This window comes from Girardinichthys multiradiatus, chromosome 23, assembly GCF_021462225.1.
Source record: "Girardinichthys multiradiatus isolate DD_20200921_A chromosome 23, DD_fGirMul_XY1, whole genome shotgun sequence".
NCBI classification, from domain to species: domain Eukaryota; kingdom Metazoa; phylum Chordata; class Actinopteri; order Cyprinodontiformes; family Goodeidae; genus Girardinichthys; species Girardinichthys multiradiatus.
This window is the reverse complement of record NC_061815.1, coordinates 44,127,666-44,143,474: the sequence shown is the minus strand read 5'-3', so window position 1 is coordinate 44,143,474 and position 15,809 is coordinate 44,127,666. Positions and strand designations below refer to the sequence as shown.

At 39.3% G+C, this 15,809-nt stretch overlaps 1 protein-coding gene across 1 annotated transcript in view; it reads left to right on the top strand.

Moving 5' to 3' along the window:
• The window catches only part of LOC124860326 (protocadherin Fat 4), a 142,668-nt gene that overhangs the window by 91,572 nt on the left and 35,287 nt on the right, over positions 1–15,809 (top strand). The window contains exons 7-8 of the mRNA XM_047353546.1: positions 10,027–10,207; positions 13,764–14,014. Of these exons, the coding sequence (XP_047209502.1) occupies positions 10,027–10,207; positions 13,764–14,014 (432 nt within the window). The remainder of the gene's footprint in view (positions 1–10,026; positions 10,208–13,763; positions 14,015–15,809) is intronic.

Sequence of the window (15,809 nt, the reverse complement as noted above, 5' to 3'; positions counted from 1 at the left end):
AGGCTGTACAATATGGCTTTATTCTAAAATTGTCTTACAGTGCCTTGCAAAAGTATTCATACCCTTTCAACCACAGATTTCAAAGTATTTTATTAGGATTTTATGTAATTGACCAACAGACTGCAGCACATAATTGTAAAGTGTAACTTAATGATAAATGGATTTAATATTTGCTTTGACAAATTAAAAACCTAAAAGTGTGGCGTGAATTTATATGCAGCCCCCCTAGATTTTACTCAGGTATAAACTAATCTCAGTATAAATCCACCTGTGTGAAGGCCTCTGAGGTCAGAACATTATAGAACAAACAGCATCATAAAGACCAAGTAATGCAGCAGACAGGTCAGGGAGAAGTTTAAAGCAGAGTTAGGTTCTAAAATAATATCCCAAGCTTTAAACATCTCACATAGTTCTGTTTAAACCATCATCTGGAAATGGAAAGACAATGGCACAACTGTAAACCAACCAAGACATGGCTTTCCACCTAAACATACTGGTCAGACCAATAGAGCATTGATCAGAGAAGCAGCCAATAGGCATATGGTAACTCTGGAGGAGCTGCAGAGAGCCACAGCTTAGATGGGAGAATGTGTTGTCAGAACAACTATTGGTCATGCACCGTAAAATCTTGCATTTACGAAAAGGTAATCAGAAGAAAGTCATTGTTAAAAAAACACCAAAAGCCCTCTTCCCTAAGTTCCCCACATGTAGGGGGCACAGTAAACTTATGAAAAAAGGTGTTCTGGTCATGTAAGACCAAAACTAAACTTTCTGGCCCACATTCAAAACATTGTGGCTTAAAACAGACAGTCCACATTACCCTAAACACATCATCCCCACTCTTAAACATGGTGATGGGAGCATCATGCTGTGGGGACCCTGTTCCTCTGCTGGGACAAGTAAGTTGATCAAAGTTGATGGATCGAGCTAAATATAGGACAATCATGGAGAAGAGCTGTTAGAGACTGCAAAAGACTTGCGACTGGGGTAGAGGTTCACGTTTCAGCAGGACAAGAACCCTAAAAATACACCCAGAGCTACATTGGAATGGTTTGGCTCAAAACATATTCATGTGTGTACAAGAGGTACAGTTAAGATCCTGACCTAAATCCAGGCAAGAATCTGTGGCCAGACATGAAAGTTGATGTTCACAGATACTCTCCCTCCAGTCTCAGTGAGCTTGAGCTGTTTTACAAAGAATGTGCAACAGTTTTCCTATGTAGATGGTCAAAGCAGGTAGAGACATAACTCAAAAGACTTCAAGCTGTAGTAGCAGTAAAAGGTTTTTCTGCAAAGACTCAGGGTCCTGAATACAAATGCAAGCTACACTTTTAATATTTTTTTTATCATTTTCCTTTGTGTTGTAATCCATTACATGGAATCTTAATAAAATAAATTGAACTTTGTTGATGTAACACGACAAATTGTGAAAAAGTTCAATGAGCTGTATTAATGTAAATATCGAGCTCTTTTGTGCTGGTGAGAAGCTTTGGGAGCTTTGCTGAGATATCCCTTTCACTGTTTTTCTTGTTAACTGTGAGAAAACCTCTGTTTACTCTGTCATGTTTGGCAAACTGTGCAGTGGGACAGCTCGCACCCTGCACTCAGCTCCACGAGGCCTTTCATGGCTGTTTATGAGGGCCACATTAAAAAGAGCTTTGTCGCAAAGCAACAGGTTCTCAGAGGCAGAAAAATGTCAATTTTGCCTTGTTGGCACCCGATTCTCTCCCTTTCTCCAAGTAATGATGTGTTTTATTTACGTCGCCCCTTCAGAGCACAATCTAGCTGCAGTCCATAAAGCGTAATTAACCATTTAGCCTTAAGCTTCAGGCTACAGATGGGAAGTCTCATAAATTCCCACATTCATCCGTCTTCTCTCAGTGAACCTGTCCTGCACCTCCAGGTTTAATGAATTCAGCTTGTTTGGACATCACTGCTTTACCCTTCCTGTGCGAAGCTTAGCGCGTTTCTATTTTTGATGAGGCATCAGCCAGTCATATATTAAAGAAGGAGATTATCTCTTTTACCAGCACAGACACTCAAACTTGCTTCTTAGCACAGCTTAGACTGAGAGACTCAGGGTAATGGGAGGTCTTTCCCAGGAGGTGGGTGCTGCTGTTTGCTTCAGATTGACCCCCAGTGAAGCTCTCACAGCAGTGTGCACAAGCATGGCAGCTGCAGCAGTCAGAAAACACAGAGCTTAATTGTTATTAACACATGTCTTTGTACCCCCTCTGGCTCTGGAAATATGGCCACATCACCTTGTTGGAGGTTAACGTAATTTGTCTAGTGGTAATGTACACTGATAAGGCGCTTACGCCCTGCCATATGTTTATGCTAGACAATGGTTTCTGGGCTGAGAGGCTTACATAGAAAACTGTCTGTGGATCATTTCAGTAGAAGAGGAGGTAACAGATGGCCAGCTGCTCTGCTTTGGTCTTCGCTTGTTATTTTATGGTTATTCTTGGTTCTTCCATCTTCTTCACTGGGGCAAAGATCTTAGATCTATGCTGCAGCAATGAAGTATTAGCAGACATGTTTAAGGTGCCACAGAGTGCCACTTACATATTAAGTGTTTTTGTGAAATATGAAGAAGAGGGCTGGGCTTTGGTTGTTACTACATGGAGAGTGTAACAACTGTTCTGCTTTTAATTATTTCTCTAAATTAAGTTAAAGCAGGGAGGAATTTTCATGTTGTTTCAGAGCTTTGAGCTCCCTGATGGATTGTGTCGCCTTGTGTGATATGACTTGCACTGACGCTAGCGTCTGTTTACCTCATCCTGCTCTGTGATGGTTGCTCATAGGATCAAAACGTTTGTCTGAGCATGATCAGTCCCATGTTTTTCTCTGGAGAATAGGCCTGGAGACAGAGTTATCACAGGGATTTAGCATCCATACCACATCAGATCTACATTTATACATATATAGGACAGTCTTAAGTATGTGATTGGATGGCTGGTTGAACCACCTTTAGAAATAACAGTAGCTTGATGTAGTAGTTTCTGTATAACAGTCTCTTACATTGTTGTGAGGGAGTTTCAAAGCACTCTTTACCCCAGCATCTCCTTAGTTCATGGAGAGAGTGACAAATCACCATGTGTTTCTGCTCAGCTCTCTTAATGCCCCACCACAATATGTCAATCAGACTGAGGACTGGACTTTGACTAGGCCATTGCAATACCTTGATTTTTCAGCCACTGTCTTGCAGATTTGCTTCTTTGTTTATGATTATTGTCCTGTCAATGACCCAGTGTGAGCCAAGCATCATCTGTTGGGCAGATAGCCTCACATTTGACTGAAGAGTACTTTGGGAATACTTTGATATACAGAGGAGTTTATGTTTCAATCAGTGACTGCAAGATGCAAAACAAGCCCAAATCTTCAGCTGGTATGATGTATTTGTGCTGATTACAGTAACAGTTGCCTCTCTAAGATCAGTGCCATTGTCTTTCCATCTTGACATTGTGTTAACACACACCCATATGCTCCTAACCAGCACACTACAGAAACACATACTTGCACATATCATCACCTTGCGATAAGCATGTGACTTAAGGGTGTAGTTCGTTTGACTGTATTGACAGTGACGCAAATTGTCATTGTCAACTCTACTATTTTCCTTGATTCTGCGAAAAGCCTTCTCTTTTAGACCATCAGCATGTGCAAGATGTATTGATGCAATGGATTTGGATCATTTGTCGCACGAGGGCTATTTTCTGGCCACATCGATATCTATTATGTAATAATACACATAGACTGAAAAATCTTGTGTTTTGATCAAGGATGTTTTTAAGTTCTTTGCCCAAGGTCAAAGCAGCAATGATGGGATGTAATAACCAGGAGAATAGTGTCAGATTTAAGCATTTTGCTGACCTGAGATTAGCCTCTGAAATAAGATTATCAGATTGGGCTGCACGGTGGTGCAGTTGATAGCATTGTTGCCTTGCAGCAAGAAGGTCCTGGGTTCAATTCCCAGCCTGGGGTCTTTCTGCATGGAGTTTGCATGTTCTCCTTGTGCATGCGTGGGTTCCCACCAGGTACTCTGGCTTCCTCCCACAGTCCAAAGAGATGCCTGTTAGGTTAATTGGTAACTCTAAATTGCCCTTAGGTGTGTGAATGAGTGTGTGCATGGTTGTTTGTGTGTTGCCCTGTGATGGACTGGCGACCTGTCCAGGGTGTACCCTGCCTCTCGCCCATAGACTGCTGGAGATAGGCACCAGCTTCCCTGTGACCCACTATGGAATAAGCGGTAGAAAATGACTGACTGACTGATAAGATTATCATCTCAGTGCAAACTGTTCGATCTGTAACCACCAGTTAGGATTATAAAAACTTTGACATTTTGCCAAAGGGATTTGATTAATGGAGGGTATTTATATAAAATATTTGCTATTAAATATCCTCAGATACAACAATTAAAATGTGAAAGTAGAACGGGGAAGGAATAAAGAGTCCGGTAAATGGATTTGCCATTGGAAACATACTTGTCTAACCACAGAGAATGGCTGTCACCGGTAGGCAGCTGACTTCCCTCTGCAAATTTCCAATAGCTCTTTTTCCAGTCTAAAATGATGTCATTTGTCCTGCAGCTATGGGCCAGGTTGTGCACTGCCAGATATAGACATATTATGCTGCCATATACATACCGTGCTTAAGGTGTGACACCCGCCTCGGCTGCAGTTATCTCTCATTTATCCTGACAGTCTTCCTGAGGCTTTGCCTGATTCCAGTAAATCTGGAGGAGATGCTGACGTTTCTTTGCACTCTTGGAGAGCATTCCTCTCCTGTTAAGTCACTACCTCCATAAAAAGAAGAAGGGGAAGGGGGTTTAGTTTTTTCATGATGAAAATGCTCCAGGATTGCTTTTCTTTTTTTAGCAGTCTGGCCACTGCAAAAAAAAAAATTCAAGAAACTTTCAACATTCTCAGCTACAACATTGTCCCTGTTATTTAGCAGCCACTGTCTCATAAATCTCAAGAATGTTCCACCTTAACTTTAACTACTTGAAACAACTGACATTTACATGCCTTTCGCGTACCTGCCAAGATATAGTATTCCTCGACTAAATCTGTCATCCCACGCAGTGTAAGCAGATATATCTGAACTATTTGCACTTGGACAAGCGGGTTTGGAGAGGCTAAAGCAACAGCTGCCAGGAGATATGTGATATGTGCAAAGGTCGAGAGGCTAAGAAGACGTGTCATGAGGCCGCATTGAAATCCATGAAGCTTGGAGAGTCAATACACCAAGAAAGATGCAAAAATGCTCCTTTACTGGGGTCAGCATGGGTTTAAGTTTGCATAGAAGAGTGTCATGGGGTGTCCGGCATTATTTGAGCATAGTTTGGATCTTTGATAAGGGAGTGGGGTGTCTCTATTTTGTGCTTTCTAAGGATTAACTGGAGTCTTTGTGATGTGTTCAGGGGACTGAGGTTGAGGTCAAAAGGTTGAAGGAGGCTGTTGATTCTCCTGAGGCAGTAAACAGGTTGTGACATCACATCCTGCACAAAAGCGAAATGCCAGGAAGGAGGGCACACACACACAAACACACAAGCTGAGGCCTGGCCGTGCAACCTGCTTCCGCACTCAATGTGGAAACAATTGTATTGAAATATAGCCACAGCGCTCTCTGTGTGGCAGAAGGCAGCTACAGTTTAGAAAAATACTGCAGCTGGCCTGATATCAAGAGCAAATATTTTCTCCATGTGCTTAGTCCCTTGGTTGGAGCTTATGGCTTTTGTAGACAAAGCCACTTAGCACCCCGAGCCACTTATCAGCACGGCAGCTCCAGCAGCCTGCACACAACATCTCTGATCAACAGCCGTATTAGCCGGTTGTTGACTGTCACACACACTTTGCCTGGATTAATTTAATTTAATGTGATACTGACACCTCCCTGACTTGGATTGCTCCTCAATAAAGAGGATCACCCAAGGAGGAGGAGGACCTGCTGTAATCTGTTGCCACAGCAACCAGTGTAGCGATGAATCACATCACTTAAGATGCTGTCCTAAATCTGACGCTTTCTTTCTGATGCTTTTCTTTCTTTCATTTTTAATTTTCTCTTCAATATTTTGAAATTTTGTTTCAAAGTAAGAAGGCTGTATATGTTAAAGGGTGAATTGTTCTTGTATATTACCAATGTTTATCACTAATCTGGAACACCAAGACCATTATTCACTTGAAAAAGTAAAATGCATTTTTACAATCTCCAAAAACGCTTTTATATTCAGACAAGAAGTGCAGATGCATTAGTGAAAATGCTTTAGTTTGACCAGTCCTTTTAAAAGAAATGATCATACTTACGCATAGAGCTGGCAAACTCTGTTTAAAAATTCTGTTCTAATGTTCAGCTAATCATATTTTTTATTAACACAGGAATTAAGCAGGCTAAATTGAAACAGATTCTTACTGGTTTTTGATCCCTGCAATGCCATCCCCAGCCCCTGACAAAAGCAATTCTTTGCTCTGGCCTCAGTGCTTGAGATGTTGCATTTTTTTTTTATGGTGTGTCACCAGCAGAAACGGAAAGAACTGGTTCTGAGCGTGTGCTGACTGTTTAGAACTGGAGTTGATTTGTTGCTAAAAACCTGCTTAGAAATTTGCAGACTTCACCATATAATATTGGTCTACTAATCATCCAGGACACATTTATCTGACCACTTTTGTATTAGCCAGCTGTTGTATTGTTATTTATTTTAAACTGAACAATGTTAAATTTCTGCAGATAATTATTTGCAGTTAGAGCAAAGTTTGTTGTTAGATTTCACTGTGTAAGGATTTTTCTAATATTTGGATTACAGGCTTGATTTTAGGATCCATTAACAATTTTAAAGAGGAAAACGGATAATCACCTAAATTTCAACATTGAGTATGGATGGTTATAAACATGGGAACCTTCAAAAATCAACAAGATCTTAGATAGTTGACTCACTGTGGTGATGAGTCACTTAAGATTAGTGTGTATGGTTTCTGGTTCTCTTTTTGGGATGAAAACTGTTTACTGATCGCTCTGTTTGTGTCATTTGTTTTGCTTCTGGAATTCAGCTATGTTTATTCTCAGTGCACATGTTAGCCACTTCTGTTCTGACCAGAAAAACCTAGATACATTACAAGCTTCAGGTCAAATTTCTGTTTATTATTATAAAGCCAGGCTGTTATGTGAGGTTCCAGTAAACGAACTCAAATCCCATTTTACAAGGAATCCCCTTTCTCTTCCTGAAAGAGACCGCGGGGGTCTCCAAACCCAATCGCAAGTTTATGTTGATGTTCGTTGGGAAAGTATCTTTTTGCTTTCTGTCCACAGGGAAGTCAGAGTTACAGTACACAACTTCACATCAGCTGGAGCACTTGCAGTAGATTGTATTTTTTTTTACCAAAGAGGCTTTTTTAACTATGCTTAAAAGCTCTGAGTTCTGTACATTAAGCTTGAATCCCGTTAGTGCTATGCTATATTAATTTTATATATATATCTGATAATATTGTGCACTTTTATCATTTTAATTTATTGGTATTTTAGTTTAACAGAAAACCTCTAAACAGAGCTTGATAGGCGACAGGAAAAAAAACAAAAGCATGCACCGAATAAACCAGGCCTCTTTTTGTCATATTTTTTGGGGAAAAAAAGAAATAATTTCCAATTCTTGAAATCAATTTAAGATATAATCACCACTTATGGACCTAAAATGATTAAAATATGAGACCAGGTTGTTGGTCATTTGTTGTTGGCAAGATTTCCTAAAATAACTTCCCAATACTTTGCGAGCTAGACTTTAGTGGCAGTCCTTCATTTCTTCTTTCTTGTTCAAAATGTAAATTTTCTGGTGCCATTTGGAGAGAGGACTGCACATATTGTGATTAAGCTGCATAATGAACAAGGTGAATTTAACTAGCCAAACAAACTACTCACTAGTCAATCACACTTAGTGCATTCTAAATACATCCTAAGAAGAGCTTTATATTTATGTTATATATATATATATATATATATATATATATATATATATATGTATATATATATGTATATATATATATATATATATATGTATATATATATATATATATATATATATATGTATATATATATCGATATATATATATATCTATACATATCAATATATAGATGTGGTGCACAAACCTTTCTCATTTGTGCACCAAATCACTCAGTTTCCAGCTCTCACAGCATAACCACATTAACTTTAAATATATAAATTTTAGAGGAGCAGTATGTACATTAATGTATATGTGAAGTCATTTTTTTATATAAAAAAGAAAGGCATGTTGTGGTAGTGCAAATATCCTTAATTTATTTCACAGCAGAGCTGCTGGCTACTCAGACTGCAAGGTGTTCTTTGTGTTCATTAGAGAGACGGTCTGGTGGAAGAAACTCTCTGTGGCAGCTGTTTTTTTTTTTCAAATGGCGCACTGTAGCACCAACCTGAAGGTAAAAGTCTAAACAGATTGTGACCAGGACGTGTGGGATCTGCAGAGATGTTAGCTGCCCTCTTTCCGACCCTAGACCTGTACATATCCTGGGTGGAGGGAAGGTCATCCCTGATGATCCTCTCTGCAGACCTCATTGTTTGTTGTAGTCTGAACCTGTCCTGTTATGTGGATGAGCCAAATCACACAGTGATGAATGTGCGCAGGACAGACTAAACAATGGTGGTGTAGAAGATCATTTGATTTCCGCTAACTCTTAACAAAGATCGATACCTCCTTATAAACATCTTCCCCTTTTATGATCGTACAGTGACACAATTATGAAGAAAAAGCAAGAGGCTTGAAAAAAGTTTATATTTTTCTTCTAAACAACAGACCATTAAATGAATGTTGCCCCTATTTTCTCATATTTATTTATCTTTGCAGGCTGAATTATAAAGGCAGAATTGCATTACTTTCACTCTGACCCCCCACTCCTTTGCTCTCTCTGCTTCTACGATTTTTAATGTTTGGATTGTGCACCACATTAAAGGAGGCTTTCTGTACACAATGTTGTTTTTTTTTTTTTATTATTAATACATACCGCCTACGGTCTACTTTTTTAACCAGCTGATGTTTTCCACAGCTGTGTACACATGGATTGTTTATGGTTTTATCTCAGTGCCTCATAATTGATGTATTCACACTGGTTCCTAAGGAGAGTTGCAGAATGGATGAAATTTATGTTTAAAGGAGTTGAAAATGCCTTCCCAAAGCTTTCAGATATCAGCTTGTTCTCCCTCCTCAGGTGCTCGGTATTTACTCTGCAAGCCATATGCGCATCATTAAGAAGTGAAAATACCTCCAGGCTTTTAGAGATGTCCCCAAATCCCACAGAGTAACTCTCAGTAACGAGGCTGAACTTGTGTTTATGTTTGGAATATAGAGTAGGCAGTTTAGCGTGCCATTCAAGGAAGGATTATAAAAGGGCAGCTCAAGCAAGGCAGTTGTATGAAATGCTTTTTTTTCTTCATTGCAGTTCATTTTCATCTGCTGTTGATTAAAATCCAACCCCACAGGGCCCAGCCTGGCCCGTTTCATCACCCATTCTGGGAAGAAAAAATGTTTGGATTTTTGCTGAAAATAGCACTTATCCTTGCTCAGATTCCACTGACTGACTGCCTGACTGCTGCGCACCTTAAAATAGATCCCTCAGTGTGGAGATTAAATCTATAGGTGTCCAAATCCCCTGGAAGGACGACTAAAGGATTGGGTTTCAGAGACATTGAGCGGTTTAATGTGTTCCTCTCTGAAGTGGGTTGATGTGACAGTACCAAAGGAAATGTGAAGCATTGCTCAAACACACTGGCTTGAATTAAATGAAGCAGGAAAAGTGTGGCTAAACCCTCACGATACTAATTGGCCCAGTGTCGATGTTGCAGCACATGATGAATCGGACACAATAAATCACTGTGTTGCAAGGCGAAATTGGAGCCATGATAGAATTCAGATGTGTTTCTCTTACCATTTTGCAGTGGCACAAAACATGCTTCAGAACATTTGTAATGAAATAACTTCACCTTTTACTTTCTCTGTCCCCTTCCAGGCGCTCCATCCCTCAGTGGGACAGGGACTGTAACAATTCTAGTGGACGACGTTAATGACAACATGCCCATTTTCACCGCCTCCACCTTCCACACGACCATCACGGAGGATGCCCCAACAGGGACAGACGTGCTTCTGGTCAACAGCTCAGACGCAGATGTCGGCAAAAACGGAGTTATAAGGTATTCAAATAGAAATTTGCTTATTTTGTGACAATATAACCCAAGAAAAAAATAAGTACACCAAGTAAACTAACTGCACATGATTAACAGATCATTAGCAAGTGTGACCAACTATAAAATCAGGAGTTATGACAGTTTTGTTGTCTATGCCATACAGAGATGTGTTAACACAATGCGAGGGTGAAAAGACATCACCAGTGACCTTAACAAAGCAATTTGTCTGCCCATCAAACTGTGAAGGGTTATGAGGTCCAAAGTACTAGAAGTAGTTGAAGATTATTCACAAGTAGAAAACGTTATAAAAGCCTTATATCTTGTCATCAAATTTGCCTAAAGTCAGTCCATGCAATGCACTGAGAAACAGAACATCTAGAGAGTTCTGCAGGTCTTAGTTAGCATTTAAAATGTTATGGTACAATTTCAAAATACTGAGCAGGCTCAGTACAGCTTGTTTGGAAGGGTTGAGAAGAAAGCCTATAAAGTTGCATCTTAATGACCACAACACCTCTGAAACAATGTCCTTTGGACAGATAAGACCAGATAGTACAGATGTTCAGCCATAATTCACACACCCATGTTTTACAAAAACCAAACACAGTAGCACAGACAACTTATGCCAGCTGTCAAGCATTTGGAGGATGGACTAATGGTTTGGGCTTTTTTGCAAACAGAGGAGTCATTCCAGTCATTGGGTTGACCATGAACACCTCTAAACAGCAAAGTAATATAGAGTCAAATGTGAAGTAATCTGTCTGACAGCAGAAGCTTAGCCCAAACTGAGCCATCAGCAGGATAAGGGTCCCAAAAACAGCAGAAAAACAACAACAGAATTACAGGAAAAGCTAAGAATCAAACTTTTGCAGTGGTCCACTCAAAAGATCGTTTTTTTCCATGACTAGATATTTTTCTTAATTTTGGCTAGTCAATGAATTATCTAATACAATATTTAGATTTGACTATGATGTGGGTATTACAAGGTTAACCTTTTAGTTTTGCTTTATTGCAAACATATTGCCTCAAAAATATATCTTGTGTTTCCCAAACAGTTTTATAATGTCATTTTAAGGGCAGACCATGACTCAGTTTTAGCTTTTCTGTTAGCTGCAGTCCATGAAAGTGGTTTAATTTGCAGACGTTTAGTGAAAAAACTACATTTGTGGTTCAGGCTGCTATTTTCAAGCTTGGATGAAATCTGTTTTTACAATTACAGCTCCTGCCATGTGGGGGGCACTTGTAAGAGCCTCTGGTCTGTTCTATCTAAAGACGGACGCTGACTCAGGTCCAGCCGCTCTTCTTTCCTCAGCAACCCCACTGAGTACACATTGGGGGTACCAATGCATGTTCCAGTTTCCCAAAACACAGTAATGAGGATGTTAATTGTTGATGACACTAGATGATGGTTCTCATCAGGGGTTCTAGGCCCTTTATAGAGTCCAGAAACAGTTACCCACTCTTATTAGTTTTCATTCTCACAACTCATTTACACATAAAACATGAGCTGAACCACAAGCATCTGTGGAAGGTTTATATTGGTGAGGATGTCCAAACAAGCTTTGCATGAAGTTCACACGTTGTTCTGTAATTTGTTGTGCTTTCTTTGGAGGGGAACACTTTTCAAAATATGCACTGGTGTGTACATGTATGTGTCAGTTTACATTTAACTTTGGGATCCTGATGGAGACTGATGAGCTAAAGGATGAAACACAATATTTATTTGAAAGCAGAGGTCCAGAGTCCCCCAATATGCAGTCCTGAAAAGTATTTGCTCCTTTACAGATTTTATTTCTGTTTTAGAGAAAGCTACGTTTAATATCAGAGAAAGATAACTTGAATAAACATAAAATGCTGTTTTTAAAGTTTTATATAGGAACAAAAAATTATCTAAATGTACCTGGTTCTATGTAAAAAATTAATTTACTCCTAAACCTAATAACTGGTTGTAGCACCCTTGATGGCACCATCAAGTGTGATAACTATCAATGAGCCTATTCTATCAGTGTTGATTAATTATTTGCCAAATTGCTGAATTTCAGCAACGCTAAGTATTTCAAGCATAAACAGCTTGTTTACCGTCATACCAATATGTCTCAGTCAGATTTAAGTCCTGACTTTGACTAGGCCACTCCAAAACTTGTTTTTTAGCCATTCAATGGTGAACATGCTGGTGGGTTATGCAACATTGTCCTACTGTATAAGCCCTGTGTGCTTAATCTTAAGGTCCCAAACCAGGCATTCCCATTCAGCATTTTGTGGTAGAAAGCTACATTTATGGTTCCAACAATTACGGCAAGTCCGGAAGCAATGCAGCCCGAGACTATCACACTAATACCAACATATTTGACTGTTATTTTCTGACATTTGTGAGTTTTACATCAGATAAAAGTGAAGGCACACCTTCCAAGGAGTTTCACTTTAGTCTCATCATACCGCTGAACTTTTTTTTCCCAAAAGTGGATTATCATGATTTTTTGGCAAATGTAAGATGAACGTTCGTGTTCATTTTGGCCAGTAGTGGTTTTCACCTGGGAACTCTCCCATGGATACCATTTTTGCTCAGTTTTTTCCTTATTATTTAATGGTGAACAGTTGCCTTAACTGAGGTTGATTGCAGTGGTTTAAGGTTTTTGTAAGTTATCTTGTGGCCTTCTGGATGACTCACTGATGTGCTGTTTAGGTAATTTTGGTAGGCCGGCCACTCATGCCAAGGATCATCACTGTTACATGTTTTCTCCATTTATGGATAATGGCTGTCACCAAAATGTTAGAAATGACTTTGCAACCCTTTCCACACTGATAGATCTCAATGACTTTGTTTCTCATCTGTTCTTGATTGTCTTCAGAACCGGGCTTTTAGATACTTTTTACCTTACTTCATGATGTCAGACAGGTTCCATTTAAGTGATTCTTCTACAGGTCAGGCAGTAACCAGGACTCAGTATGGCTAGTGAAATAGCACCAAAAAATGTGGTTAATCACCATGAATTCATGATTTAACAAGGACAGCAATTATGTTTTCACAAAGTGCCATTCGGGTTTGGATAGCTTTTTCCCCTAATAAGTGGAATTATTATTTGAAAACTGTACTTGCTATTTAATCTGGTTATGTTTGTATTAAGATTACTTTTGAGGATCTGGAATATTTAGGTGTGACACAAAAAGAAAATCTGTAAGGGAGCAAATGCTTTTCACCGAACGATTTTTGCAGCTGTGGCAGAGAAAACATGCTGAACTAACTGTGACTTTGCGTGAACAATAAATCAGAAAACTGTAGCTGTATTTGATGAAACTGTATGCCTCACACACTTAACTCGCTGAGAGAAATGTTTTGCTTTTCAAGCTGCTTTAGTTTGAACTTTGAAACGGTGCCCTCTGTAGAATATATGGTGACAATTCACAGCTCTTTTAGGTCGAATATTTGACCTGTAGTAACTCATTTACATGTCTCATTACATCCCAGAAACGTAAGTAGCTCCTGAATAACAAAGCAAATAAATTTTTTGCCAATTGAATACATGACACTACCGTAGCTCAAACCTAGTTCTTATGTTTTCTACAGCTACAGCTTGAGTGGGGGATATGGCCAGTTCTCTATCAACCCTGCAACAGGACAGATTATCACCAGCTCCCTGCTGGACCGAGAAGAGAGGGCCAATTACCAGCTGCTGGTCGTCGCAACAGATGGAGGGCAGCCTGAGGGCCTGTCCAGCTCTGCCACTGTGTCCGTGATGGTGGCTGACATCAATGATAACCCTCCGCGCTTCCATCATCACCCCTATGTTACCCACATCCCTGCCTCCACCTCAACAGGTTAGTCAGGGGCCCTAAAATGTCACACTTTGCATCTGGTACCTCTGTTAACTCTTCTGTGCTCGTAGACATGGTTTAAAAAGCTGCATCTCAATAAATTACAATATAACCAAAAATATAATATATATATACGTAACTTAAGTCAAAAAGCGAAACTCACATAAATTCAACAGAAAGTGATATATATCAAGCATTTATTTCTGTTGGCGCAAAATTTTATTTCTCAGAACAGAATATTACATAGGACCAACAGAAAACAAGACCTTTAATACTGAAATCCTGAGGGAGATTGCTGATTGGGCAACTATCTACCATTCATTGTCTTTGCTTAACAACCTGTCCATTCACAGAACGCTGCATCCAATCATATTCATAGAAAGTTAAAACAAAGGAAAATGTGTGGGAGAAAAAGATGGAAAAGCACCTAGGAAAACCACAGCGGTGAGAGGACTGTATTGCAAACCACATACAAGAGTTTGGGGGGTATTCACAGGATGTGGATTGTTGCCGGAGTTAGAGCTTCAAGAGCCATCATATACAGCCATGTCCAGGACATGGTCTACAGCTGTTGTATTCCTTGTGTTAGGCCACTCCTGGGCAAATTGCAAAAAGGTGAAAACTGTTGCTCAGTACCCATACGTTTCATGTGAAATGAGACTAAATTTTGCATTTCATTGGGAAATCAAGGTCCAAGAGTCTGGAGGAAGGATAGAGAGGCACAGAGTCCAAGCTGTTTGAGGTTCAATGTGATGTTTCCACATTCAGTGACTATTTGGAGAGTCATTTCAACTCCTAGTGTTGATCCACTCTGTTTTATTGAGTCCAAAGTCACAGCAGCCAATACCAGGAAAATTCAAAGCTCTTCATACTTACATCTGCTGGCAAGCTTTATGGAGTTGCTGATTTCATTTTTGAATGGGACCTGGCACCTACTTGCACTGCCAAATGTGCTAAAACCTGCTTTAGTGACCATAGAGTCACTGTGATAGCAAACTGACCTGACCAGTACCCCACAGTGGCTGATCACCTTCATGCTATACTACATTGATGTAGAAATCTGGCCCTAGCCAAGTAATGAGTGCATTTCCTGTACAGTAAATGCTGTACCACGTTTCAGTAGGCCATTCTTTCTATATTTAAAAAAATCCCCTTTTATTGGTTTTGAATTTTGAGTTCTCATTAGCTGTAAGCCATTATCATGAAATTATTTACAGAAATGAACAGAAAAAAAAACACTTGAAATAGATAATTCTAAGGTCAATGAATCTGTAAAGTATGAGTTTCAATTTTTGAACTTAGCTTCTGAAATAAATTAAAATCATTCTAATGTGTTGAGAGGAACATTTTAAAATATATTAAGTAAGGCGCCAAATAGCAAGAAAGTCCCTTTTGTTAGTTGTATAAACATTTTCAAATCTACTTGATGGCAGAATACTTAAACTGTGATATGCTAAACACATAAAAGATTTTAAAATACCTAATCAGCAAGACTCCTTGACTCATTTGAGCTTTGAATGCTGTTTGTACTGTAAAATATGATCCAGCAATGGAGCTCCAAAAAGGGCTGGATTTGCTCACTTCTTATGCAAACGGAGTGAGCTAGACAATGTAGAATTTCTTTATTTATATGTTTTTATTAGATTTATTATAGATTTTATATTTATTAGTACAATTTATTTTTTTTATAGTATTTCTTGATAAAGCTGTGGGAGGGAGTAAAACCAAACAATTCTGTTGAATCGTGATAACATTGTTTTTTGCTTGTGCACTGGCACCCTTATTTGCAGAAAATGAA